The sequence below is a fragment of the Vombatus ursinus genome, unplaced genomic scaffold (genome assembly GCF_900497805.2).
Source record: "Vombatus ursinus unplaced genomic scaffold, bare-nosed wombat genome assembly UNPS02014798.1, whole genome shotgun sequence".
NCBI classification, from domain to species: domain Eukaryota; kingdom Metazoa; phylum Chordata; class Mammalia; order Diprotodontia; family Vombatidae; genus Vombatus; species Vombatus ursinus.
The window spans coordinates 67,507,515-67,533,946 of record NW_020954576.1 but is presented as its reverse complement, the minus strand read 5'-3'; the positions used below and the strand labels follow the sequence as shown (position 1 = coordinate 67,533,946).

The window sequence follows — 26,432 nt, the reverse complement described above, 5'->3', positions numbered from 1 at the left end:
AAGAAAGAAAGAAAGAAAGAAAGAAAGAAAGAAAGAAAGAAAGAAAGGAAGGAAGAAAGGAAGAAAGGAAGAAAGGAAGAAAGGAAGAAAAAGTGAAAAATATGTGTAAATCTACACTGAATCCATCAGTTCTCTATCTGGAGGTGGACAACATATTTCAGACCTTTGGAGTTGTAGTGCATCATAGTATTGCTCAGAGTTACTAATTCTTTCAAAGTTGATTATCTTTACAATATTACTGTTCCAGTGCAGATTGTTCTACTGGTATTGCTCATTTTCTTTACTTCAGTTAATGCAGGTCTTCTGAGGTTTTTCTGAAACCATTCCTTTCATTATTTGTTATAGCACAATAATAATCCATCAGATTGATACACCACAATTTGTTCATCCATTCCCCAATCGATGGGCATCCCCTTAATTTCCACTTCTTTGCCACCACAGAAAGAACTGTTACAAATATTTTTGTACATAAGAGTCCTTTATTCATATTTTTTAAAAAGCCAGCACTAATATGATTTTTCCTTCCTTCCATGTTTAAATAAGCATACTGGCTAATGTAAATCTTTGAATGTATTGAAAATTTTGAGAAAATTTTATTTGTTTTTAGGGGCAGCTATGTGGCACAGTGGATAGAGTACTGGGCCTGGAGTCATGAAGACCCATCTTCTCGAATTCAAATCTGGTCTCAGACATTTACTAGCTGTGTGATCATGGGCAAAGTCATAGCAAACCCTGTGTCCCTCAGTTTCCTCATCTGTAAAATGAGCTGGAGAAGGAAATGGCAAATCACTCTAGTATCTTTGCCAAGAAAACCCCCAATGAGGCCATGAAGAGTGGGACACAACTGAAATGACTGTACAACAACAACAAATTTATTTATAGATAAGAGTGGTACTAAATGCCATACTCATGCATCAATTTGTTTTATTTCCTCTACAAGCAATTGGTCATCAGTCAAATTCAAACGGAGGGGAAAAAAAACACCTTTCATTCATTCAATAAGGCACTAATTGACTGTGAAGTTAATTATCTTGCCCCACCTCCTGTCTCCCAGAACAAGTTCTCTTTGAACAATATAAATGAAATTCTTGTATGCATAGCTCAGTTGTCAAGATTATATCTGAATGGCACAAGAATTGCCTTCCCAAAACCTCCTCAAAACCTCTGATTAGATATTTGTAGCATTATGGTTCATACCAGATGAGACTTATGGTATGGCAGGGCAGACCACAAGTTCCAGTTACTATTCATTCTATTTTTTGGAGTACAGTTATGAAACAACGAATGGCTTGTGATTCTGTCCTTAACTCTTGATCTGGGGGCATAATCAACCCATTTCTCATTCATAACTGCAGTGTATTACTAACCCAGGGCTTTAAGCTTCTCCCAGACCACAAGCTTAGCCTGGTATGACCCCTAGTGTTATAAATAGGAATCTTATCTTAGCCTAAATTTTTTCTCTTGGTTTTGTTTTATTTTGTTTTTGTAGTATTTCTCAAGCATTTGTTATACTAATACTGTAAGTGTTTAATTATGATCTTGACTTTTAAAATTTCTTTATTTTTAACAATTTGAACTGGGAGTTGAATTAAGCCCAATAATGGCTAATCTTGAGAATTGGATATGAAATGTTATGAATGCTATGGTGTTTGATTATTTTTTTCCTCATATGTTGGGATTTTTGCTTCAGGTTTTGGAATTGATTTGGTTTTCACATTTTACCTGGGATGATCACTGTGTAATACTTCAGCTTTTAAAAATATTAATGTTAATTACTTAATATGGCCAATGAGAATATCATGTTTTATGAGTGCCTTTTATTATTTCAGTTTTTTATTAGTCTATATCTTGGTCATGACTTTAATGCTTGTTATAACTTTGATGCCTTTGAGTTATAGTGGATTTGATTAAATTGTTTAACTCACTGGTGTGTGTTGTTTTTTGTTGATTAGTAAATATTGGCATAATGGAACAACATTATGACCCTCTAATAGTGTCAATAGTGAAATATTACCACCTTGCTAATATTATGTACATAAGAATTTAATGATATTTGGAGCAGAATCTATACATAAGTGTGAGAATGTTAATGGAAGTTTTGAGGACAGTGTATGAGAATTGAAAGATAGTAAGATAGTTTCTCTAGGAATGGGGTTAGGACTAGCCTCTATGGATGTGATATATAAATTATAAGTCATATGAGTATTACAAATTGTCCGATAAAAATTTAGACAGGGAATAGTTACTGGATATTGGTTTGAGACAGCTCCCTATCAACAATCTGATGTAGGGTTGGTCTTTAATAAAATGATGGCTCTGATGAGCAAAAGGGGCAATACTGCATAGCAACTGTGAAGCAAGCTTGAATATAGATTTGGGGTTTTTTGTATTCCAGAGGTTAAGGAAATAACCTTTGCCAGAAGTAACAGACATATCACGTGTGAGCAATGCATTCCATTAGTCAAAGATGCAATGCTCTACTTATGTCTAGATGTCTAACTTGAGTTTGATGGCAACGAAAAATTAGGGAAACAACCCTAATGACAGGTCCCTTAAGTCACTGGAAGACAGAACACTGGTACCTAATAAAAGGGGTCAAAGGGGCATGTTCTCCTAAGTTATACAGTGAAACTTCACTTGAACATGAGAAATTGGAGAGGTCCAGCGGATTGGATGGAAAACTGCCTTTTGCCATGACCCAATTCCATTAGATCAAATTACAATATGTCAGGAGACGATATATCCCATCTCTCCCCTCTCCCTTTGGGAAACAAACATGAGAAACCTGTATTACATGTATGTCAATAGTTCTATGTGATTAGAGGGTCTCTGACACAGGGATACGAGATTAGTTGATAGCCTCAGTGGAAAAGCTTTCAAACTTTTTGGTACGACTAACAGCTAGGAATGCAGATATGATATTATGACATGGAAAATTTGCTTATAAAAACTTCAAAAACTTTTTAGAGATGGGCCAAATATAAGCTACATTTGTTGCATCTACATGTTAGCGCTGAGACTTTAGGTTCTGTGTGGATGCTCAATTACAGAGATTAGTAGAACTAGTGGCAATAAAGCCTGAGATGGAAGATAAGGTCCAGTTGAAATGAATGTGTGTGTCTGAAATATAATACATTCGTAAGAGTACAGCTGGGAAATTAGGACTTTATGGGGAACCCATCTAATTCTGAAGAACTGCTAGACACAATGAATGACATGGTAACTAGGCCCAGGTAGGTCCCATTGGGAAGCCTCAATATGCAACTGTTTCAAGAATACATGCTAAAACATGGGTTAAAGATACAAGGCAGAACAGTTACTCTAGGGATTCAGAAAATAACAGAAGCTCACAAGAAACTTTCACAGGAGAGAACCAGAAATAGCAATGATCCCCTTGGAAAAATACCTGGAGAAGAACAGAGAGGCAGCCTTGACTTGTGTTACAACTGTGGGAAATGGCCACACTCAGGTTAAATGCACTAGAGAATAGAATGGAACCTTGGTACCAAAGAGGCTGAGGGCTATGGGACAGCTTGTGGAAAAGGAAGTGAAGCCACTTGGTCTTTCACAAGCATTTACAACACTGTGTTAGTGATACTTAGACTCCTATTTTCCACCTGGACTCATAGTATCTTGCACAGAGGTGACTATAAAAATTAAGAATGTGGATTGTGTTGCTGTCCTGGATAGTGGAGCATAAGTCATTACTGCATCGCAGTCATTCTACTCCACATTCCAGAAATGGCTAAAACAAATACTTTGAACAGTTTCTCATAGGTTTTGGCCTTGGAGTACTGAGTGATAAAAAAAACTATCCACAGGGCAGCTAGGTGACACAGTGGATAGAACATGGACCTTGGAGTCAGGAGGACCTGAGTTCAAATCTGGCCTCTGACACTTGACCCTTACTAGTTGTATGACCCTGGGCAAGTCACTTAACCCTGACTGCCTTGCCAAAAAAAAGAATAATAAATAAATAACAACCACAAAATACCCTAAAAAGCTTTAAATGAAAAATAGGGGAACATTTTGGTCAAGAATTAGAAATTGACGGGATGCCCATCAACTGGGGAATGGCTAAATAAGTTGTGGTATATGAATATCATGAAATACTATTGTGCTATAAGAAATGATGAGGAGATAGACTTCAGAAAAACCTGGAAAGACTTATATGAACTGATGCTGAGTGAAATGAGCAGAACTAGGAGAACATTGTACATAGTAACAGCCACATTTTGTGATGACTAACTTTCATAGACTTGGCTTTTCTCAGCAATGTAAGGATCTAAGACAACTCCAAAAGATTTATGAACAAAAATGCTGTCCACAACTAGAGAAAGAACTATGGAGTTGAATGCAAACTGAAGTATACTATTTGCTCTTTTGTTGTTGTTGTTGTTTTGTTTTGTTTCTTCTTTCTCGTGGTCCCATTGATTCTCATTCTTCTTTACAACATGACTAATGTGAAAATATATTTAATATGAATGTATAAGTAGATCCTATATCAGATTGCATGCTTGGGGAGGGGAGAGAGAAAGCAGAGGGAGAAAATTTAAAACTCAAAAGCTTATTGGAGCAGCTAGGTGGTGCAGTGGATAAAGCATTGGCCCTGGAGTCAGGAGGACCTGAATTCAAATTCGGCCTCAGACACATAACACTCACTAACTGTGTGACTCTGGGCAAGCCACTTAACCCCAACAGCCTCACCAAAAAACAAACAAACAAACAAAAAAGAATTCAAAATTCTTTACCCCCCCCCCCAAAAAAAGGCTTATGGAAATGAGTATTGAAAACTAAATAAATAAAGAAAAAAAGAAAAAAAGAGAGAGAAAAAAAGTACCCATACCTGGGATACACTGAAATGCCTTTGGATTTTCCTGAAGACAATGCTGATGTCAACAAGTCAATGGACATTTTGGCCCTGACTTGTCCAGATCTTTTACATGTCAGTGAAGTGCCAGCTCTGACTGGAACCAATTCCAGTCTGTTCATAATACTAACAGAATATTGCAAATATGTTGGGACTCAGCATCTGCTTGTTTGGACCATCCATTCAGCTTGTGTGCAGGTATACAGCAATTATTAACAGTGATCATTAAAAGGGTACTCCTAAGTCTTTTTTTTTTTCAGCCAAAGACAAGGTTTATTAGAACATTAGTCAACTCTTAAGTCTTTAACCACTGAAACAGACACTAAGTTACTGGATTTGAAGACTTCCCAGGAAGCACGTCTTACCAGGACTGTCACATACATTAAAAATGAAAAAGTCCTATTTCTGCCCTCTGCAGTCAAGTAAAATAGGTTTAATTCCTTTTCTACATGACAGCCCTTCAGATACTTAAGAAAACTATCATATTCTTTTGTATCTTGTCTTCTCTATCTCTAATTCCTTTAAATGATCCCCATGTTGAATTATGTTAATAATTCCTTGGATACCAACTACTTTTATCACCATTTTCCTTAAAACCTGAGACACAGAACCCAATAATATGATCCAGACATGGTCTGACCAGGGCAGAGTCCATTGCGAACATTACTTATCCAGTAGTCTTGAATAGTATGCCTCTCTCAACACAGCCTGGTATAGCATTAATTTTTTTTTTAATTTTGGATGTCATCATACTCAAGTCACATTGTGCTTGCAGTCCATTAAAACCACCAAATACATTCAAATTGCTGTTAGCCCTACCTTTCTCATCTTGTTCCTGTGAAATTGCTTTGCTGAACCCAAGTATAAAATTTTGCAATGATCCCTATTTAATCTGGTCTTAATAAATTCAGCCCAATATCCCAGTCTAACACCTTTTTTAGATTCTGATTCTGCCTCTCATCTTGTTAGTTATCCCTTCTAGCTTTGTATCATCTGTAAATTAGATCAGGATGCCAGGGTCACCTTTATTTGAGTTATAGATACCAATGTTATTCAGCACAGGACTAAGTACCAATGCTTGGGACATGCTAACAGAGACTCCCCTCCACCCCGCAGCTGACACAGAGCCACTAACCAGCTGCAAGTTAATTCTTTTGGTTTGGTCATTCAATCATTTTCAAAATTACTTTCATCTAGCCGACATCTCTTCCTTTTATCCATATCATGAGAGTTTGTTGACTGTTTTGCAAAAAATATCAATATCATTTCCCTTATCTACCACTCTAGTAACCCTATCAATAATGAAAGTTACATCAGTCTGGTATGAATTGCTATTGAACTCTGTTGGCCTTTTGTGATTACTGTTCCTTTTTCTAAATGTTTACCCACCATCCCTTTCACAAGAAACTTTAGAATTTTGCCTGGAATCAAAGCCAAATTCTCTAGTCTATAATTTGTGGTCTCCACTTTGCTGAAAATCTGAACAATATTTCCATTTCTCTAGTCTTGTAACATTTGCCTGATTGTCTTGCAATGATTACTGATAGTGGCTCAACAATCACACCTGCTACTTCTTTGTATATCCTGGGATGTAGCTTGCCTACATCAGATCATGTCACTATTCTCTTTAATATCACTAAACTTATCTTAGTTATCTACTCCCCCTTAGTCATTTTTGCTCTGTTCTTTTCAGTCCAAAGATTATTCTCCTTGACAGAGAAAACAGAAACAAAATAAGTGGTTCTGATTTTTCTCTATAATCCATTTAATCATTAGTTTACTCTGAACAGTGTGTGATCTTTTCTATGATCCTCTTTTCTTGACTACAGATTTTTTAGTACCCCTTTCTGTGACCCTTAGCATTTCTCAACAGCCTCCACTTATTCTAAGCTTGACCACTGCTAACATTATGCTCACAGGACAAGGCTGACAACGCACGCTTTTGTATTCATCTGTTGTTACTTGCTATGGCTTTCATTTTCTCTTCCTTTTTTTTTTAATCTAAGTTAGTTGATAAGTTCCATGGGCATACAACTTAGTTTCCCTTTTGTCTCCCTTTTTCTTCTTAGCAGAGCTGTTTTTCCCTATATCTTTTGAATTTCATTCTTGAGAGCATTCCATCCTTCTTGGGTTCACTTTTCCCAGTGACTTTTAGTTTAAAGGGACTTTTAGTCCCTTTTCTCTGAACACTTTGAAATCTTCTCCAAAATCTACGGTGCAGGTCAGAATATCTCTGGATTTTCTCTCCTCTATAAAAGATACTACATGGAGAAGTTAAAAGGGTTCCATTGTTTTGGTTGGTGAAAATCAGCTCTGAAAAGCAGTTCCCCTTGTTTGGTCCTTGACCATTTGAAGTATGAAATTATCATTAAGGCAATCCACTAAACTATTGGCTGTTTTACTTTGGCAGAGGTAGCTGCAGCAGATGTCTGGATAACTGACGTCCCTCACCACTACTGTATCATTTCTCCCTGTCAGGCTCTTCATCTGTTTCTAGAACTCAGTTATTTTCCATTGGTCCTTGAAAGTAATATACTTCCACTGTGGTATTTTCTTTTTGTTGTTTGTTTTTCAGTGTTTTGTTTTTTTTTTTGTGAGGCAACTGGGGTTAAGAGACTTGCCCAAAGTCACACAGCTAGTGAGTGTTACACGTCTGAGGCCACATTTGAACTCAGGTCCTCCTGACTCCAGGGCTGGTGATCTATCCACTGCATCACCTAGCTGCCCTGTAATATTTTCTTAAAAGACATGGATGAGCAACTGTTTTTTTTTAAGTTTAAAAAGACCAAGAAGCAAGTAGGACTACACTTATGAAATAAGTTGTACCATTTGTTTTTCCACAGATCATATGGAATCTCTGGTGTGTCCTTTGTTTCAATATTTTAGAAATTGAGTTATTAAAAAGACCAGGCTCAGCAGAGAACCAAGAAATAAATCAGTCAACTTGTTCTTGGCAACATGAATAGCTCAAGCACCAATTAAATCATCATCTAGTTTATGAGATGACAAGGTTGACTTTGGTCTTGTGATTGATAGCTTTATTAAAAGAAACATGAAGTAGCTCACTAGTACTTGGAATATATTGCACTATAGATAAGACATTTGCAAGATGGAAAGAATAAAGCATATTTGTCATAAATTGAAATTTATTTTATATAATAGCAGTAGCATTTATTTGCCAGGCTGTTACAGCCTAACTTTCCAGCTATTTTGTGCTACCTGAGCTCTTTTCTGCAAATGCTCCCTCTAAAAAAGCTTCTCTTTATGGTATACAGTTCAAATTCTAAAGGCCATTAATAACCTTGACCAAGTCATATATGTAGTGTTCATCTTCAAGTAACTAAGTTGGTATTTTTAAGCACCAAATCAACAAGTTTGGTTCTGATTAATAGTTCTGTTATACAATTTTAGTTATTGATGTTTTAATTTTTTGAGCTAATAAAAAAGTAATAAATGAAAAAGTACAGTAGAGTACTTAAAAAGTACTTAAAAGAGTATACACATATACAATGTTGGGGATTACCTGAATGACCTCTAAGGTCCTTTTTCAAAGTTAAGACTCTTTGTTAGACAAAATGCTAAAACTGTAAGGAACTTTAGGGGTGTTCTAGTTTTCTCTTCACTCACAGGCTATTGCCCTCCTTCAGACTTTCATCATCCATTACCTAGACTATTGCCATAGCTTCGTAACAGCCTCCCTACCTCAGACCTTTCCTTTTTCCACCATTCTCCACATAGGTGCCAAGATATTTCTGAAGTAGAGGTCTGACCATGTCACTTCTCTTTTTCAAAAATGAGAGTGGCTCCCTATTGGCTCGAGAATAAAGTACAAACTCCTTTGTATGGCATTTAAAGCCCTTTGCAGTCTGGCTCCTGTTTACCTTCCCAGGCTTGCTGTATATTCCTCCCCTCACAGACTCTCCATTCCAGTTAAACTGGTCTACTTGATGTTCTTGGTATACGACAGTCTAACTTCCCACTTTGTGCTTTTTATACATGAGGCTGGTGCCACTGTGTCTGGAAAGCACTTACTTTTCACCTCTACCTCATGGAATTTGTAGCTTACAACAAAACTTAGTTTATATGCTATCTCCTATCTGAGGCTTGTCCTATCCCCCCAAATGCTAGTGGCCTTCCCACCCCACAAATTACTTCATATGATTTAGTATTTGCTTATCTGTACACATCTTATTCCTTCCAGCAGAACAAGTTTGTTTTTTGGGGTTTTTTTTGAGGGCAAGGACTGTTTAATTTCTGTCACTGTAGCCCCACTGCCCTGTACAATGCTTGAATAAATACTTGTTTTGACTGAGTAGCTGACTTAGTCCAACTTCTTGTTTTACACATGAGGCATAGAAAGGTGATTTGCACCTGGTCATACAGCAGTTTATACAGAAAAAATGAAAAACAACCCTTGAACTCAAGCATCTTATATTCTACAAATAATACTACAGAGATACTTCTAGCTCTGGCTTTGTTACATAGGGTGGGGGGAAAAGGGGGGGGGATTTCCAATCGTTTGGGAATTTTAAGGTGGGTTTATTCCTTTGTCCTGTTGCAAACCAATTATAATCCCCAAATGGTAAAAGATAGAGAGGGATGGCAGGAAGACTAATTCGCTCACTTGTAAAACTTCTGAGACTTTCAGACTAGTCCACAACAATGATTTTTTTGAACTAGATTTCCCTAATCCTATCTTTTAACTGTGACACAGCATCTGGACTTCCTGAAGTCACACCAATATCAGAAGGTTCAAAGCCTTTTTATGCTTAACAGGTAGCTAAACACATAATTAATTAGCCATGTAGTCAGAGGGTACAGTGTCTCTCTTAAGGACATCCTTAGCTAAAACAGAGACATGTTCTGGGCAATGTTTAAAAATGTGAGCAGTTTATCACTGTCAATTGATGTAGGGATGAGTTTTATGATTAAGAATTCTAAGTTAATATCCTAATCTATTTCCATCCTTTTATGAAGTAAAATTTTCAATTAATCATCATAAAATGGCAAAAATGCTTGAAACAGAATAAAATAACTGGTGAATGTGGGAGGTGGCATGGAAAGAAGGGTACAATGAGAACTGGCTCACCTTACTGAGTCAAATGAACTATTGGAAATTTAGCAAATCTAAGTAAACAGAATAAACAATGTATTCTAGATACTATTTCTGTTTTTTGGGTTTTTTTAGATAAGAATAAATAGAACAATTTGGCATAGCTTCAAAAAAGTAGGATAGCAGAGGTGGCTCAATGGATAGAATGCTGGACCTGGAGTCAAGAAAACTCAAGTTCAAATCTGGTCTCAGACACTTATTAGCTATATGACACTGGGCAAGTCATTTAAATAAATTCTGTCTGCCTCAGTTTCCTCAACTCTAAAATGGGGATAATAACAGCATCTGCCTCCCAGGATTGTTGTAAAAATAGAATGAATTAATATTTGTAAAGTACTTTGCAAACTTTAAAGCAATATCTATGTGCTAACTATTATTAATATTATTTTTAGTATACCAGAATTAAAGAATAGGTCCTTAGGACTAGCACAGTGTTTTACATATAGAAGCTTAATGAATTTTGTTTAATTTAATAAGAGCTAATATTTACATAGCACTTTAAGGTTTGTAAAGTGTTTTACATATATTGTGTCATTTGATTTCTTCCTCAAAACAACCCTGTGAGGTAGATGTTATTTTTATTTCCATTTGCCAGATGAGGAAACCGAGGCTAAGAGGTAACATTATTTACCCTATGTCACTCAGCTGGTAAATGTCTGACAGGATTTGAGCCCTGGATTTCCAACATCCAAGTCTCTACTTTGCAACCTAGCAGTGTCTATTTTTCTATTAAATTGAATTAAAGGACCTCTAATACCTCCCCTTACCACATCAGATTCAATCTCCTATGCCTAGACCTATATAATATGGCCTCATCTACTTCACCAACTCAACCTTATTTCAGACTGCTTTTCAGCATGAACCTCTGATATAGTTAGCTTGTATTCTAAATATTCCTTGGATGTCCCATGCTAATTCTCAGTCTCTTTTCTCATGCTATTCTTCTTTAAATACTGTTTGTTCATTCTGCCTATCAAAATCTTACCAAGCCCAAATCTCACCTTTTCCATGAAAGTCATTTTGACTACTCTATATCTCCCTTCTTCAAGTCTCAGTATAGTTATTTTCAGCATCACACAACTTACGTATCTAGGTGGCATAACATGCCACAATAGTGGCAGGACTTGGAGTCAGGAAAACTGGAATTAAAATCCTTCCCCAAACACTCCTTTACACATTCCCATCCCAGACCTATTTCTGATCTTCTGGAGTTCAAAATCATGTTCCTACACTGTCTTACCCTGGAACTTCCCTCAATGTTTAGGCCTGCTTACCCTGGAATATCCGAACACCCTGCAGCTTGCTCACCATGAAATCTACCTCTCCAAGGCCTAATCCCATCTCCTACTGATGAATTCCTACTAGAGATTCCATTTTGTGAAGAGGCCCAGGTTGGCCTGCCTCCATTCCACTCTTGGCCCTGTTCCTGACCTTCTAAACTTCAAAAATCAAGCTTTGTGTCAGTGTCAGGTACCTTCATCCTTACCTCTTCCCCATCCCCCGCCTTTTCAGCTCCATTTTGTGTATTATCTTTCCTGATTAGAATGTAAGCTATATATTCTATATAACACAAAGGCAATACTTGGATTATCTTTCTTTTTGTTTGGATTTTTCCCATCCCTTAACTCAGTGCCTGCCACACAGTAAAAACCACTTAACAAGTCTGTCCTGCCTTCTTTCCATTCTTCCTTCCTGCCTTAGTTTCCTCATATGAAAAATTAAGATTATAACAGCATCTACTTCACAGGGCTGTTGTAAAGATCAAATGAGTTAACATGTGAAGCAATTTGAAAACCTTAAAGTGCTATATAAATGCTAGTTGTTATTATTATAGCAATTACTTGTTTGCTTATTGCCTTGCACATATTTGTTTTGTCTTCTCAAGTAATTGATAATCTAATTGACAGCAGACTATGTATCTTATTCTTTCGTATCTTCACAGCCCCTAGCATAGTACTATATACATAAAAGTTATCCAGATATTTGTTGGTTGATTTACTCTAAAATGTGTGGTGCAAGATAGTATTTTAGGTTATACTAGGTAAGGCCTACATATAGCCACAGTTTGTTGTTGTTTTTTTAAAATCAACAGCACAGAGCATAAAATTTTAAATTATTTGGCTTTCTAGTCAACCCACTCTTTAGTGGCTGATAAGGAAATAGAAAATTTATTTGATGGGATCATCACAGATTTTGATAAGGAAAGCATGAAACCAACATGACATCATTTCAGATTAAACTGGAGTTCTATAGATATTCTTAACTTTCCACAGTCATTAACTTTTTCTTTTTTGGTCACATCCATCTTCTTGAACAGTTCTATCCAGAATATAACAGTAATTTCTTAACTGTATTTATACTACTGAAGTAAGTCATCTAACAGTATTAGAATAGCATTCATGGTGATATATCTCTGCTGGATGGGCCATGCTCAGACATTGGACGATAGCAGGAAACTGAAGTAGTTACTATGGCTGAAACTGGGCAAATGAAAAGAGGATAAATGGATTTTTTAAAAGCACTTAAATGATATATTGAAGCACAGCCTCATGAATCCAGCTGAGAAATAATATGGACCTGCCTGGAGTGTGTTGTGAATTGAGAGAAGTGTATGGATATGACAGTTGAGGGAGTAAGACTGACAGGACTGACAAATGATTGTTTATAAGGCGGTAAATGACAATGAAGGGTTGAAAAAGACTATGAGGTTGTGGACCTGGGAGGCAGGAGAACAGAGGAAGCCTCAATCAATGTAGAGAAGTTAGGAAGGGATGGATTGTGAGGGAAAGGTAATGTGTTCTGCTTGGGTTATATTGATTTGAGTTGCCTAAGGGACATCCAGTTAAAGATGTGCGGTCCTATGGAAAAAAGTTCTAGATCTGGAGACAGATGACATGGGTTCAACTCCTATCTCTGCCATTTAGTACTTGTGTGACTTAAGGCAAGTCATTTAACCTCCCTGGGCCTCAGTTTCTTCATCTTTGAAATGGAGAGGTTGGATTAGATGATCTCCAAAGTCCTCCTAACTCTAAATTCATGATCCTAAAGCAATCCTTCAGGAACATTTGTATTCCTTTTTCATGAAACTTTTAAAAAATGTGTTTGTATATTGGTATCCTAGATGAATTCTGCAGAGTTCTTAGTCATTACTGAGAATTTAAGTCTGCTTTTGATTATATCTAAACTCAGAAACTAGTAATAATAGTACTTAGGAGTTAAAAGGGACCTTAGTGACTACCTAAGTCAACCCATCCATGAAAAAAAATTCTATAATATATCCAAGAAGTCACTTTTGGAGCTCCCTAATTATTAAGCAGTTTTCCTTTACATCAAGCCTAAGTCACTATGTTCCTCATATGTTTTAAGAACTATTTTTTTTCTTATTAGTCCAGAAATTTATCAGAGTGCAGTTGATTACCCTGAATAATGACAGTTCTGATTCCTGTGTGGTTACTGACATAGCAATACTACATCATGCTTTACTATAGATGAGAAACACAAAATGGTTATGGAATGAGTAATATGATGTGTGACTAGAGAAATTCTGTTCAAGATCAGCCTGAAGTACATAAGCTTACCGTTAGCATATCATCACATTTCATATCTGGTGTATCTCCATCTTCACTTTTATTGTAGAACTTTCGGAAAAAATTGAATGCCACAACTGTGTATAGGTAAACGACAACAGCCAGTAATCCTACAGTCAGTACAAGCTATAAAACAATGAAAAATATATTGGACACATGTGAAAATCATCAATCATTTGCCCAGTTTATTTAACACGTATATGGTAGGAAGTAACAGTAGTGAACACACAACGAGATTTACATCTAAGAAGCAAATGGAATCAGTACCTAATTAATGATCCTCACTGCTTGCTCTTACACCCTGAGTATAATGAGTGATTTATTTTCAGTTTCCTTTTCTTTATTTTAATCAGCTGTTAAGATTATTTTATGTAAGACTTGACTACATAATTAGCTAGGGAATCCACTGCACGTCTACATTCATACCGAGCAAAGATTAACCTTCACATGCAAATTGAGATCCATTGTTGATTTATAACATTAATATGAGACAGAAATGTCCATTATCATAATGATAACTCATATTTACATAACATTCAGGTTTACAAAGCACTTTCTTCACAACAACCCTGTGAAGTAGGAAGTATGAGGATTATTTTTTGCATTTTGGAATTGGGTGGTATTTATCAGTAAGGAAATATCTCCATATTTATAATGTATAATCTCAATTTAAATAATTTATATGCATCAAAAATATATCTATATGCATCAAAAATAAGTTTTGCTGAATATTTAGTATCATTTCTTTCCACATCATACCCTCTGACTGGGCAATTGATTCTGTTTTTGAAACTTTAAAATACAAGACTATTTAGAAAGTACCAATGTAAATAATTTAGCACTTGCTGTGTTAATATAATCAGAAGATCAAAGTGAAAGAGGCCAAAGCTTATCGGCTCAATCAGATTTCAGAGGCTATTCTCAATATATAATTGTCAGAATTTGAAAAGTCTACTTATGATTCTTTACCATGATGCAAAAGTATACTTTCGTTATGTGCAATTGAAGATATCATTTTATAGGATCTGTAGGTCTTTCAGTACAGAGCATAATGAAAACTTAATGACATTTAATAGACTAATATTTCCAATTTTTCTAGAGATATTATACACACACATACATATATATACTCTTCAAATAATACTCCACAATCATAACAATCAACTTCTTCTAATAGCAACGTGACACTTCTCTATCATTACAATACCTTCCCTCTGGGATTATCTTCCATTTTACACATTAATATTTGGTATGTATATAGTCATTTGCAAATTGAAATAAAACATGAGCTCCTTGAGGGCAGGGATCATATTTTTTACTTTTTTTGTACCCCTAGTATGTGGCATAGTGCCTGGCACATAACAGGGTTGAAACTGGTGGCTTATAATTTTAAAAGTACCTTATATGCTTATTTCATTGTATAATAGAATGTTTTTGCCACTTAAACCAATGTATTTTAGCATAATACCCAGAGAATAAAGTGACATTTGTAAAAATCCTGTGCTAGGAAAAAAATATGTATATGTATATATGTAAACAGATACATATGTTCTATATTTTATATATATTTTAGACTTCAGTATGTGTATATGTGTACACACACTCCCTCTTTATGAGTTCCTTGGTCTAGAGCGACAAACTGGTGCACCTCCTGTTCTTCATATGATAGCCCATCTGCTCTCTCCATACCTTTGCACAGAGGCTGTCTTTCATGTGTAGCCGTAATATTTCTGGTCTCCTTTCAAAGCTCAGCTCAAGCAATACCTCCTGCATGGGACCTTTCCTGATCCTTACAAGTTTCATTTCTCTTTTCAAAATTACCTTGTGATATCTCTATCAGTAGACACAGAGATAGAGCTAGAAATCTCTATATGGACATATATCTATATAGATATAGATATATTTGTCATGTTGTTTCCCCCAACAGAATGTAAATTTTTTGAAGAGAGAAACTTTTTTGTTTTGTCCTTTTACTCCAAGCTCCTAGTACTTAATGTTTGTTAATTGATTGAAAATAGTATTGAGTAGTATTGCAAATAGTATTGAATAGTATAGAATTGATTGAATATACTATTAAGAACTTAAAAGACTAACTTTTAAGTCTCTTCTTTAAAGTCACCAGATGCTAGGTAATCTGAACTATTATTACAGTTCCCAGACTTCATTCTGATGAATCTCCTGGTAGTCTCTTTAGGGAATTTGCTCTCTGCATCTTTATATCAACAAATAAAATAAAAGTGTAAACTTCCTTAGCTTAAATAGTAGCTCTTACATATAAACTCATCTGTAGGTATTGTGGAGCAGGAATTTCCTGGGTTCTATTTCTTCTACTGTCAAGAACACTCTGCTTGCTGTTCTGATCAGCTTTGTTGTTCTAAAACGTGCCTCAAATTTCTGCAGTGCATTGTGATCCAGTCTCACTGCTTTATCTTGCCTTGGGCCATTACAAATATCACATTTTATCCATTCAAAAGGTACCATTAGAAGACTGTCCTCTGAACTCCATATATAAAATGACCCCACTACATATCATGTGGTAGGTACCCAACTCACGGTTCGGAAATATATGGCATAGCTCTCTCTGAAACAAGTAGCATTGCCCTCATTGACTTTTTTATTCTATTTGTGAAATTAAATTGATGAACAATAACATATGCAAAATCAAAACGCCAGCAAGAAATTCATCAACAGTCTACGCTGTCACGGAAGCGGGAATGATCCAGCATCTCATTAGAATATGTCTCTGTCCCACTAACTGGTAAAAACTTGTTGAGCTTCTTAGGGTTTTCTCTGCTTTGTGGGCTGAGCAGATGTGATATAACAGGAAAAACACAGACTGAGAGTCAGGAGATAGGGTTTCTCATCCCGACTCTACCACTGACCAGGTATGTGAACCTTTGGCATGTTACCTGATATTTTCAGTCTATACTTTCTTCACCTATAAAGTGAAGATGTTGTATTAAATGATTTCTAAGGTCTCTTTCAGTTATACTCAGATTCTACTTGGCATAAGGATAATATACCATACATATAATAGCCACCTTATAAAGTTCTGTGTTGGGAAAAATACAAACAAATGGACAAACAACTATTCATCAGAACAAATCCCAGGCTGGCCATTTTGCAAAGTGCTGATATGAATTAAGAAGTCACTGGTTTTTTGGTTTGTTTGTTTGTTTTTTTGTTTTTCAAGCTGTTGTGGAAAAAGAAGTGGAAAGACTTTATCTACCTGTTTGCCATTGTGTGTCACTGAAGACAAGATGGTACGTAATGTCTTGAATCCCATAGCAATGTCAAGAAGATGTGCAGCAAAAAAGAAGTTATTGTAATGTCCAAGGACAGACATAGTCATGTACCAGGCTAAATAGAGAAATGACTATTGAGAAGAAACACAGAAAAAGAAAATTATCAGTCTGTCGTCAATTTGATACCATCTATCACTTTATTTACTACCAATCACTTTATTTACTTGATTATTCTTTCAGAATATAAGTAAATATTCTATGCAGTCATGTTAACTTGCTCTTTACAATTTCTTTTAGGTTGACTATTCCAGCTCATTAAAAAATCATCTTCAGGAGGGAGGAACTAATTACTAACTCTTGTGTCCTTTTCAGAACTTACTACAGTGCTCTGCACAAAGGTGGTCAGTAAATGTAACTGACTTATTACTCTACAATAAATCCAAGAGATTAGCAGATGATGCTTGGATTTTTTTTCATACTCCTCCCTTTATTTGAAGCAGAATAAAACTAACCTTGAGATGACATTCTAAGAGTCAGTGCTATTATAGGGGTAATGATGAAAGTTTGGATTAGGCTGGCAGAGGTATGAATGAAAAGGAAGCTGTTAGAATTTGGGGTCACATACTTATACGTGAAAGTTGAAGCTTTTGGAATAAATGAAATAGGACAGTGGAGCAAGAAGAGCAGAATGAAGATGGATCCTTTGGAATACATGCATATTTAAGGTATAGGTTAAAGAAGGGAAGCCAGCATCTAACTATTAGAGAGGAAAAAAGGAGGAGAATCAGGACACTGTGATGGTATGGAAAGTAAAGGAAAAGAGTTTCAATTTGGCAAGAAAATCTGTAAACATCTATCAAGTACAAACTCAATGTCAGTAATGATGCAGAGAGGTCAAAGAGAATGAAGATTGATAAAAAAAAAAAGTTGTTGGACTTGGTGACTGTTGACTTTGAAAGGCAGAGTGGTAGCATGTTAGAGATAGACACCCAAGATCTTAAGGGGCTAAGGACCTGATAAAGTAATAAAGGTTATAATTTTATTTGAACATCTGTTAAGCATCTACCATATACCTGAATAATGTTGTTTAATAAATATTTATTGAACTGAAACGAACGTGCAAGACATTTTTGCAAATCATTATGATCTGAGTAGAGTATGATGAATGAATAATGAAACATTTCAAAAGGTTAAGATCCTGGTGGATTATAGTGAGGGGGATCAAAGAAGGGTTCATGGAGAATGTGGAAGTTAAATTGGGCACTGAAGGAAGAGACATCAAGAAGAGACATCAAGACAACAAAAGCCTGGGGAGAGGAAAGGGAAAGATTAGATGTCTATTTTGTTTTATCTAAAAAAATTAAAAAATTTTCCCCAAATTACATGTAAAAACAATTTTGCATTGTTTTTTTTTTAATTTTGAGTTCCAATTTTTTTCCTTTTCTCCCTTCCTTCCCCCCTCCTTGAGAAGGCAAGCAATCTGATATAGGTAATATATGTATAGTCATGCAAAACATATTTCCATTAGTCATGTTGTAAAAGAAAACACAGACAAAAAAAATGAAAAAAAGTTTAACAAAGTATGCTTTGATCTGCATTCAGACATCATCAGTTCTTTCTCTGGAGGTGGATAGCATTTTTTATCATAAGTCTTTCCTAACCGAGAGAGATCTATTTTGGCTGGAATGCACTAAAGTACATGAAGAGTAGTATGAAATGAATCAGTGAAGATACACGGGAGCCAGATTATGGAAGGTCTTGAATTCCAGGATCAGAGATATATATTTGATTTGGTGTGCAGGGAGCGAGCACTGCAAGTTTTTGAGCAGAGGGATAGTATGATCAAAGTAGTTTCTAAGGAAAAAAGCTGGGGAGAAACAAATTAGAGGCCAGAACCTGGAGGCAGAAACATCAGTTAAGAAGTCATTACAACAGTCTAAAGAGAAAAAATGGATGGCTGAATGAAATTAGTTGAAGTAGGATCATGAAGAAGGGAACAAGGGTAGGAGGATTTTGAAGGCAGAATTGACAGGAATTAACAACTGATTGGCTATCTGAGGTGAAGGAGAGGGAAGATTCAAAGATGACTGTGAGGTCATGATTCCCAGTAACTTTGAGGATGGTGGTTCAATCAAATATACATAGAGAAATTTTAAGGAGGAGAGGTATAAGGAATAAATATGAATTAATTAAAAATGGAACTGGTGAGAATAACGTGGCTACAGAGACATTTTGATATAGAAAGATAGACAAATTGGGAAATTTAATAATAATAGTTGATGTGTATATAATACTTTAAGAGTACTATAAAATGTACACCTTATTCTCATTTGATCATCACAACGACCAGGTAAGGTAGGCATTATTACCCCCATTTTACAAATCAGGAAACTGAACCTCAAAGAAGTGAAGTGACTTTCCACTGGTCAGATAGTGGGCAAGTGACAGGGGTAGAATTTGAATCTAGATCTGTCGACTCCAAATTAATGCTCTTGAAAATTATCATGGAAAAAACATTACACTACTATTAAGACAGCACAGATTCTAATGTTGGCTTCAGCATTTATCAGTTGTTGGGCATTGTGATAAGCATTTTACAATTATTATTTCTTTACAGTTATTATCCTCACAACAACCCTGGGAGGTGGGTGCTATTATTATCCCCATTTTAAGGAAGAGAAAACTGATGTAGATGGAGGTTAAGTGACTTACACAGCTAGTAACGATTACAAGAGGCTGTCTGCTAAGGCTAAACGTACATAAGGACCTGGAAGGGGTCTTATGGGTAATCTGTTCTAATCCTCTTACTTTAAAATAAGGAAACTGAGTCTCAGAGGAGAGACTCAAGGTAACCCAAGGTAACATAGGTTGAAGAAGCAGGACTAGGATTCAAGCCCAAATTTTCTGACTCCAAACCCAGTACTCTGTCTACTATATTACATCTGCCTCTGGAGATAGGGTCCCCTTAGGGGTGTGAATGGAAGAAAAAAGTCTGGAAATGATGTAGTGGGGGAATGAGACAGGGAATTGAAAAGAGGTGAATAAAGGGATTTTAAGTACAAAGTAAACTCCTTGAGGGCAGGACTTGTTATATTTGAACTCCCAGGACCTGGCACAGAATAAGCACTAAATAAATGTAGGCACTACTACTAATGGAAAGCATCCAAGGGAGGGCTTAATAGATATTAGAGGTTTATAACTTTGTAGTAGGCCCGGCTGTATTTTCATAAGTTTTTTCCTGACAAAGCTCAGCAGCTCAGGACAAGAAGCAGATAACATAGATAATGGAAATTGTTTTAAGAAAAAAAAAAGTGAGAAAAACTCCTGGATAAAATCCATAAATACATTTTGAGAATGGGTAAGAAAATAGTACCTTAAAGCAGGCAGATTCCAATGGATCCATTATTTTTTAATGCTACTTTGACATCCTCAGAGACCCTATGTTTAGTCTAAAAATGCTTCTTAGTAAAAGAAAGGTTAATTAAGGAGAAGAGCAAAATAATTCCATATGCCTCTCCTTTCTGAAAATGTGATTTTGCCAGAATGAATATTTCTTCAAATATTTGTGTGACCTTTCTTTTTAATCTTCTCTAGATACTTGGGGTCTGGCAGTAAATAGGAAGTATTTGCTTTCTTAAAGGTATTCATACCTTTCAGATGTAAATTAATTTGCATCATAATTTCTTTTTATTTGTAAATATAGCACTTTCATTCTTTTAGCTGCTGAAAACAATCTGAATAAGTAGAGAAGAACTAAGTCATAATTTTGTTAGAAATTAACTTCATTAAGTAAACTGATATTTGGAAAATTTTAAAACATATACACAAAACTTCTTTTGCATCTTATAAATGATAAAAAACATCACTAAGTTACATCTAATTTTGTAGTAGATTTATTAAAATAAGCTTACATTGTCAGTGAAAACAACTCCTAGTTTCCACATCTGATACTTCACATCAATTGAATTCAGCCTGGAATGGTGAAAAAGAACATCATCTGTGAGAATGCACACACACACACAGACTTGGAATAACCCTAATGAATTCATTTTACTACTCTGCATGACAAAGCATTCCAGTGGATAAATACCAATCCCATTTTTAAATGTGTCAAGAGAAGTGGGTAATCCATTCCAACAACTTCCAGAGTGTAAAAGTAAAACAAGCTTTAAATGTCGTCTCCTGCCATTTAAGAATATGACCTCTGATTCTGTCCCCAGGAGACCTTTCGTGTTTTTCATTTTTTAAAGGCTGCATTAGCTTTATCTTAGGTAAAAATACAAATTCCTTCCAGTTTGCATTCCTGCAACTTGAATACTACATGCACCCACATATGTACATCTGTGCATATATATTTTTGACAGTCATCAAAATATTTAAAATTTGCGCATCTCTGTGTCTTGCACTGATTGTCCCCCAAGCTTGGAATGCCTGGAAATGTCCTCCCTCCTCACCTCTTCCACGTAGAATTCTCTCTTTCTTCAAGATGCAGCTCAAGGAGCATCTTCTCTATGAAGCCTTTTCTGATTTCCCTCAACTGCTAGTACCTTCCCTTCCAAATCAACCAGTTTTTAAACTACTTCTTATGCATTTATAGTTATTCTCTTTATACCTACTCCATATATGCTAATGTATAAATAGGGATTGTTTCACTCTCTGTATTGCCAGTGCCTGGCACATAGTAGGCAGTTAATATATGCATAAATCTCACAAGCACAGACCATCCTGTGCTCTGAAGTTGGTTTCCCTTTGTATCAACTGTTTTATTCTCTTTACAGAACTGTTTACACTTAAAACAGAACTTAACTTCTGGCCAATTACAAGCAGTTGCTAATGGCTTTTTGAAGGTTTTTTCCTACCTCAACAGAAGTTAGGTTTCTTTTGCCACTGCATATGTAGTGAATAATGAATTTGCCTTTAATGCTGTACTCTTTACTTCATCAAAAACAGAGCTCTTTAGCAGGTCCCATATGATCTTGTAGCTGTTGTCACAAGCACTGAAGCTTCCTTCAGCCACACATCCAAATGGATAAGGACATCATTGTACTCACAGAGATAACTACTAAACGAAATCCAACTGATATTTTGCTAACACTATGATACAGCTGAACAAAATTTCATATGGTTATTATCTAATGTCATTGATGATCCCTAAATGGGTAAGACTGATGACTGATTTTATGAACCCTTACAAAACTTTTCTATGTTTTAATAATCTTTTCTTTCAGGAAGTGCTCCTTTAAGTCAAAATCACATCCAATTCACTATACTTGAAACCTATTATTTTTTAGTTCAATTACTTTGGTGATTAAAAAACAAAACAAAACAAGACAGGTAGTCGGTGCCCTTATAAATTTATATGGCTTTATTTAGAGAGATAGTAACTTACAGTGCAAAGAGTATTAGACAAGGAGTAAGAAAACCCTGGTTCTAGTTCTGGCTGTGACTAAGATATGTGACTTAGAGCAAGCCTCTTTTTCTCTTTTGCCTCAATTCACTGTACAATGAGATTAGGCTAGTGGGTGGGGAACCTGCCCCCCCCCCCCCCCCCGTGGCTTCAAGGCATGAGACAGTCCTTCTAACTTTACAATTCTATGATTTAATTATGTTATTTATGTGGATATAGTCGCTGTCTATCCTTTGTTTGACCTGTTTTTATAGGCTAAAGAACCTTGGTTCTTTAATCTCTTTTTTTATATGACTTATTTAATAACTTATGAATTATTATACTTATTTTAAACTTCAAGAGATGTCTCCTAGTTCCTGTATATTGTGATTTGATGAACAAGCATCTGCTTACTCTATCCACATTCTTCATGGTTTCTTAAGACTTTGATCATAGTCTCTGCCTTTGTCTTTTGAAACTGAAATATCCTCATTTTAAGTTTATTATCACTTCATTTCTTCAACCATTTTAGTTCTCAGAGCATCCTGAAGTGCACATTTCTTTTTAAATGTTGATATCAAAACAATACAAAAAAGTCTAATTAAAGAATGGTTTTAGTTAGAAAAGTAGTGTTACTTTCTGGATAAAATGCTATGCTAATATATGCTAATACTACCTTTGCTCCTACAGTACGATGGTTTTGGAGATGCTATGCTAGTTGTTGGTCTTCGTTTTTGAAAAAGATACTCATTAGTAATGCTGTGCTAACAAGTAACTGAAAGGACTAACAGACAAGCTACCATATTTCCTATGGTATATGCAAAAGAAGATTTTTCTTTGATTTAGAACTCTCAGAGTTACATTATGTATTAATTGCCCTCCAGTGTACCAAAGGAAAATCAGAGTAGCTAACTTGAGGAAAGTGCTATGGTGGCTGTCCTGAGGTCTCCACGGTGATTTAGAGTTTTTTTTCACACTAAATTATGGTTTTGACTAGACATGTGACTTTCAGAGGTACTGTTAGAAATAACAGGATATTGTCATCATAAGCCTATGAGCAAGATTGGTTCAGAGTGAATCTTTCAACTAGGCATTTACAAATGTATTTGTTTGTTTGTATGTGTATGTATGTATACACACACATACACATATATACAAATGTGTATATGTATATATCTGTATTTATATACACGTGTGCACACACACACATATATATACATATATATATTTTAACTACACTGATTCAAAAGATAAACTGATTTGTAACTGAGTATAAGAGGATATAGGTGACATATAGATTGTACAGCTATGATGAAGAGGGGGTTGAGAGAAGGAAACAAGGGAAAGGGACAGGGGAGGGGAGGGGAGGAGCAAATGTCTAGCTACCTACCATTTTTTTTGCCCTCACCAATCCAATTGCACAGATCTATGTAGAATAGGACCACAGATAACTGCATATAACTGAAAGGTGGCAATCTTTTTGATACACACTTGTCTAGCTTTTCCTTTTATCTCAGATGATCTCTAAGTTTATTTACACACTATCACTAAAACAATTATTTTTATTGCAGAACATATTCAAATTTTACAAAGATTTTGAAAGGTTGCATAAGCATAGGTCTTTTTTTAGGCAATTGTGGTTAAGTGACTTGTGCAGGGTCACACAGTTAGTGTCAAGTGTTTAGTCTAAGGCCAGATTTGAACTCAGGTCCTCCTGACTTCAGGGCCAGTGCTCTATCCACTGTGCCATCTAGTCACCCTTTTTTTTCCAGCTAGGCAATGGAGTTAAGTGACGTGCCCAGGGTCACACAGCTAGTAAACTCTATCCACTGCGTCACCTAGCTGCCCCTAAGCATAAGTCTTTTAAAGATAAAGAAAGTATCATTTACAGAAAGAAGAATTTCCACACCAGCCATTCTCCAAACTGATGAAGTCACAGTATCAAACTCTCTCCTTCTCCTCCTCAAAAAAATTTATAAAAATCAGGAAAGCAGAGTAATGTTGTGGATGACAACATTATTTAAAAAAAGTGTGCATTAAAGAAAAGAAAAAAGACCAGGAAAAAAACACCCTTGATCTTAATTTTCTTTTTGAAATATGGTTACTTTGCTTTTTATATTCCCATAATTTATCATGAGGAAGATGTCAGTAACTAGTGGAATAGTGAGTTTTTAATTACTCTTCAACAAAATGAAAAAAAAAATTATCCTTCACCAAAGAAAGCCAGATTGTGAACAGATAACTTAGTAGGACAATTGGGGAGCTTTTCAAAATGTTGAATTAGTATGTGTTGATTGGTTTTTATGAAGCCTAAATCTCACATGTGATTTCTAAATTATGTAGTTATTTGATTCATTAAAAGGGATTTACCATCTAGTTTATAGTACAGTATAGCTTCAAAGAGGAAGATGAAAGCAATATCAAGAATGGAATATTCATCATACAAGTAAGAGTAGACAAGGCTCTATATGTCCCAGTCTCCTAATCATCTTCCTTTCATGAAAGTGTATAGATCACAATCTCTTTCAATCTAGAACTCAGAGAAATTTGAAACATGTTTCTGAATATTTTTGAAAAAGGATATTATAAAAACCTTTTTTTTCTTTTTGGCCTAGTAATAGGCATCACTTACAGTTTCTTTAGTGAACTAATTTTGTTCCTCAGACAAAAAGACCCTTGCCAAAGATAAATAACTCATATTTGTTTGCCTTTACCTTGATAATAATAAAGTGGAATCCCTAGCTTCTTCATTAATGGTATGCTTGACTTTATTATTGACAAAATATATGCTTGCTAATATATGTAACTTGCATTTAGCAATTAATAATTAACATAGAAACATCGTTCTTTAGGTCTGGGGAATAAAACTAAACTAATGGGAAAAGATCAAACATCTCACAGATAAAATACTACAGAGACATAAAATATCTAAATCCATCCATACTTATTAATATTTTCTGTTCTCTTCTTTTTAGGGTGGCAAAAACATCTGTGATATGGAAAGATGAGGAATGAATTTTTAAATGCTTGATTTTAAGGCGGAGGAAATACTCACACAGCTGATAAGGAGCTATCTTTCTTTGGCTTTTTCTTTTCTCGTGCATCACTGAAATCTAGAGCGGCTTTATCCATGCCGAGTAATTCACTGATTCTATCTCGGCCATAGAATTCTCCATACTTATCCATAACCTGAAAGTAAGAAAAAGGAAGAAACATAATTTTGCTATTTTCAAGTCCCAAATAAATTTCATTTTCTTCATGTGAACACAAACATTAAGGTTATCACAGTGCTTCATAATAAACAAATAAAAACAATTAAAGCCTCTCAAAATATACTACTTGAATATGGCTCATCCGCTTTAGCCTCACTGGCCCTCAGGAATCTATATATTGTAGGCATAGCAGCTGTTTAATTCATTATTCTCTTCACTCATAGGGAGCTATTCGTTATCATAAACAAGTCTACCACTACCTGCTGTTCATTTACTTCATTAGGAAGTGAAGAACCCAGGCTCTAATCTGGGTAAAAAGTAGACTTGCAGTCCACCCTCACAAGGCTGAAGTCAAGATTTTGGCCTTTCTGTTCATCTCTGTTCTGGGATTCATTCACTCCTGGACTATCCGCCATTTCTGTTATAGCTCCCGAAATAACACTAACAATAAATATGAGGGAGAAGAGGGAAGAGAGGAAGAGCAGAAAGGATAAAAAAGAGGAGGAACAGGGTGTAATAGTGAAGTCGAAGAGAGGTGATACAAAAGAAAAGGTGAGTGAGAAAACAGATAAGAGAAAAACTAATGAGGAGGAAGAAAAAGGGAAATCTAAGTTTAGTGGATAAGGAAAAGCTAATTTTGTAGGCATAGGTTTTTAGTGTAATAAACACACATAACAAACAGCAGCAGCAATTAAAATGGCATTTATGAATATATTTTTGAAATATTATGTCATCAGGAAAGGTTTTCAGTTTGTAATATCCTAAACTTTAAAAGACTGAAGCTCTGTTGGAGTTAAGCAGGGTCTCAACATGAAAAATGTATTTCTTATTTGCTGTCAATAAAATTTAGGAACTATCAACAACATGGCCAATACATGGCCCAGAACCAAATGGGTTTCCCCAGACCAGGTACATACTTGAAGGAATTCTCACAACTCATTTTCTTTAACTAGTACTCAGGGTTTCCTTCTGAGAATACTAAAATGTGTCTCATATCTAAGTTTCTACAGAAAGGCCTT

The 26,432-nt window shown here is 35.6% G+C and overlaps 1 protein-coding gene across 1 annotated transcript in view; it reads right to left on the bottom strand.

Annotated features, from left to right (window-relative positions):
- The window catches only part of LOC114049459 (ryanodine receptor 2), an 811,539-nt gene that overhangs the window by 17,794 nt on the left and 767,313 nt on the right, over positions 1-26,432 (bottom strand). The window contains exons 98-101 of the mRNA XM_027870708.1: positions 25,257-25,390; positions 20,727-20,787; positions 16,800-16,946; positions 13,562-13,696 (exon numbers count right to left, since the gene is read on the bottom strand). Of these exons, the coding sequence (XP_027726509.1) occupies positions 13,562-13,696; positions 16,800-16,946; positions 20,727-20,787; positions 25,257-25,390 (477 nt within the window). The remainder of the gene's footprint in view (positions 1-13,561; positions 13,697-16,799; positions 16,947-20,726; positions 20,788-25,256; positions 25,391-26,432) is intronic.